The 3,044-nt window shown below is 46.6% G+C and overlaps 1 protein-coding gene across 1 annotated transcript; it reads right to left on the bottom strand.

Moving 5' to 3' along the window:
* Positions 1 to 234: 234 nt before the first annotated feature.
* On the bottom strand, positions 235 to 1,771 carry LOC129761504 (uncharacterized). The gene is made up of 2 exons (XM_055759226.1): positions 1,544 to 1,771; positions 235 to 1,487 (listed from the first exon to the last, which is right to left on the bottom strand). The coding sequence occupies exons 1-2, from the start codon at positions 1,689 to 1,691 to the stop codon at positions 235 to 237; spliced, it is 1,401 nt and encodes a 466-aa protein (XP_055615201.1). The 5' UTR covers positions 1,692 to 1,771.
* Between the last annotated feature and the right edge of the window lie 1,273 nt (positions 1,772 to 3,044).

Genomic DNA, 3,044 nt, shown 5'->3' with positions numbered 1-3,044 from the left:
ACTTATTCTCGCACTAGGAAGTTTATTCCGAATGCACTTGGACCACGATTGCAGAACGATACACAATAAATTGAAGCGACAAACTTTTACGATGGCTTCCGATTGCAACATGAAACGGCTTCTGGCTATGAAAAAGTTCCCTTGGTTGACTCCCAAAGAGAATGAAACTGCGATGGACAACAATGTTGTTCTCCCAACTAAACCGAAATAATAATCTCCAGAATATTTTCTAATTTATTTCAAATCTTTCATCCGTCCCGTCTCGGTGTCGAAATCTTCCGATTTTCTCCGTATAACTCCAATCCGCTCGTGCTCGGCAGGTCTTCCACCCGCCCGAATAATCTCCGCCTGGCGATTTATCTTCGCTATCAGCGTGTTGATGGTTTCCTCCAGACTGTCCACGCCCGCTCGGGAGTCGGTTACGAAGGTGGAGTTCAATTCCGGTGCAAACGGTCCAGAACTGACCTCGGCGAGGTTCTCTTGGCGGCTAGATTGATTGATGGTTTCCGCACGAACAGCAGATGGACTTTGCAAATCGCTGGCCAAGGAGGTACCACGTGGTGTCGGTGGTAGCCGCGAAAGGTTTGGAAAGCGAACGCTGTCGGTTTCGAAAGTTGTCCCGGGGCTACTTCGAGCTGGGCTTCGCGAGGATAGTGAAGGAGAAGGTAGGGCAAAAGTTGTGTTCAGGGTTTCTTGAATTGATGCTTGTGATTCATCGTATTCCCCTAGTGGATCATATAGTGGATCTTCTGGCAAGTCGCCACTGTCTAGCTCCTCGGGATATCCATTGGAATAGTCTGTTACTGCCTGTGACGACGGTTCATCGTACTCGGGAAAGCTGATTTGTTCCAATGGTACTGCTTGTGGCGATACATATTGCTGGGGGAGTCGTCTTGAAGTAGCGATAGCAGAAGAGGGAAGGGTTGAATATGATCGATACAAATATGGGTCGACGATTCGGTCACGGGATCTATTGCCACTAAAAGGATGCACTACACGAAGAGACACCTCGCTTTCCGATGGGGTTGAGGAATCGGCATCATCGATGAATAGATGCCCTGGTTGAGGAGATCGATGGGGGCTGCGAGCGGTGTATGCTACCGGGTACGAGTGATCACGTTCAAACTTTGCCGAATAATCGTAGCCGGGGGGAGCACGTGGAACACGGGTTAGACGGAAGGAACGTTCACTCTCCGGCGATGGCGGAGGGGATCGGAAATATGATGGCCACGGACTGCTTGCCAAAGAGCTATGATGCAAAGGTGTCGTTCGTATGAATTTATAGGGGACAACCGGTGTTTTTATAGACGGGGGCGCAGTATATGATCGGAATGAACTTGATGCGTCACGTAATACTTCTCGCAATAACGGGACGGTTGGGCGTACCAAGCGGTAAGATTCAACATCTGTGTCCGTGAAGCGACTAGCTGATGAAGGAACATCATGACCGACTCCAAAGGAAACGTGTTGTGCATGTTTTGGTGAACCTATGTTTAAAGAAGATTTGTTAATAATATATAATCAGTACAACGAATGTTCCTACCGTTAGTGGGGATTGTTTTTCTTGAACTTTTTTTCTTTCTGAACCGTTCGCTAAACGTTTCTGAATAATGAAGTAGTAGAGCAGCAGACATTGTTAGGACCGCTTTTGTGAGCGATTCCAGTGTTTCGTCTGCCATTTGTGAAAACATGGATTTCGATGACCGGTTCAATTTTGTAGGGTTTAGTAGCCGAATTTGACACAATAAATTTGTTGAGTTTAAAATATGATTTCCGATGTGAACATGAGCTTCCAAGGGTGACTTTGATGTGTTTCATATAATTTGAATTTCGATAGGTTCTCTGATATCACGTTAAGAATATAATAGGGAAGGGTAGTCCTAAGCCGACTGGATGTTCAGCTGTTGTAAATAAAAACATGCTCTCTACATACCACGTGGACACAAAAAGGACCGTTTTTGATTTCCCCCTCTCCCTGTGTGGACAAGAATGGACATTGACTATACCTCTACCCCTATTCGCCACGTGGACATTCTTTCATACATTTTCAATTGAAAAATATTAATGAAGTCCTTATAACCGGAAACACGCAAACGAGATTGTTGCTGATCAACATTTCACTCTCGAATATCGAACATTTATACCCTCCCATAACGTAGAAATTGAGGGGGTGATAACTGAAACGGGTCTGACGAGCGAACAAATAAAAGCAGAAGGAAAAGGCAAGTTCAAGAAGCTCCCCTCAATGGAAGTGGAAGTGGAAATCTTGGACTGTCGCCAACTCGGGAAACTTTCCCATGATGGGGACCAAACTAAATTTACGCCGTCCGACTCGTTTCGAGTCACCTTTGCTGGTGCCGCCCTCCCTGACTACGTTATGGTGGACAAATTGAGACTACCTGTGCGACTCTTCGTGCCAAAGCCCATGACTTGCAACAAATGCAAGTCAGTTGGTCACACTTCGGATTATTGTGCCAACAAGGAGCGCTGTGCCACTTGCGGAGAGCAACATGAGGGGAAATCCTGCAGTGCGACTGAGCATAAATGTCCATATTGCGGGGGATCCCCACACGAGCTCTCAGTTTGTGAAACTTACAAGAGTCGCTGGGAGAAACAGAAGCGCTCTTTAAAGGAACGCTCGAAGCGCACATTTGCGGAAATTTTAAAGGGCGCTTCGCCACTGACCCAACAACAAGAACAACCAATCTCAACACACAATACCTTTTCCACGTTGCCAGTTGATGAAATGGAAGCGGACACAGCTAGCGGGGGCACACCGTTTATTTTCAAAGGGAATCCCCGGCGCAAAAATGTGACCACTCCCAAAGTTCAAGAACTAGTCCCCACGGTTATATTCTCTGTTAGCTTGCCTAAAAAATCGAGTGCAGCGGACAAGCAAAACCAGGTTCCTCCTGGCTTCCGTGGGAATATTTCATCTTCGAACGACCCAGCACTCGAGGGGACATCAAAAACCCCAACTGTCCCTATTTTTCCGTCCAGTTCAACTTCCCAATCGGGATTTCTAAAGTTGTCTGACCTTTTGG

The sequence above is a fragment of the Toxorhynchites rutilus genome, chromosome 1 (assembly GCF_029784135.1).
Source record: "Toxorhynchites rutilus septentrionalis strain SRP chromosome 1, ASM2978413v1, whole genome shotgun sequence".
Classification (NCBI taxonomy): domain Eukaryota; kingdom Metazoa; phylum Arthropoda; class Insecta; order Diptera; family Culicidae; genus Toxorhynchites; species Toxorhynchites rutilus.
The sequence above is the reverse complement of the archived record's forward strand: the minus strand, read 5'-3'. Positions and strand labels throughout refer to the sequence as shown.

Coding starts and splice junctions, on each gene's coding strand:
- LOC129761504 (XM_055759226.1), bottom strand. CDS start 1,691: ATGTTTTCACAAATGGCAGACGAAACACTGGAATCGCTCACAAAAGCG. Junction 1,488..1,543: donor AAAAACAATCCCCACTAACG/GTAGGAACATTC, acceptor CTTTAAACATAG/GTTCACCAAAACATGCACAA.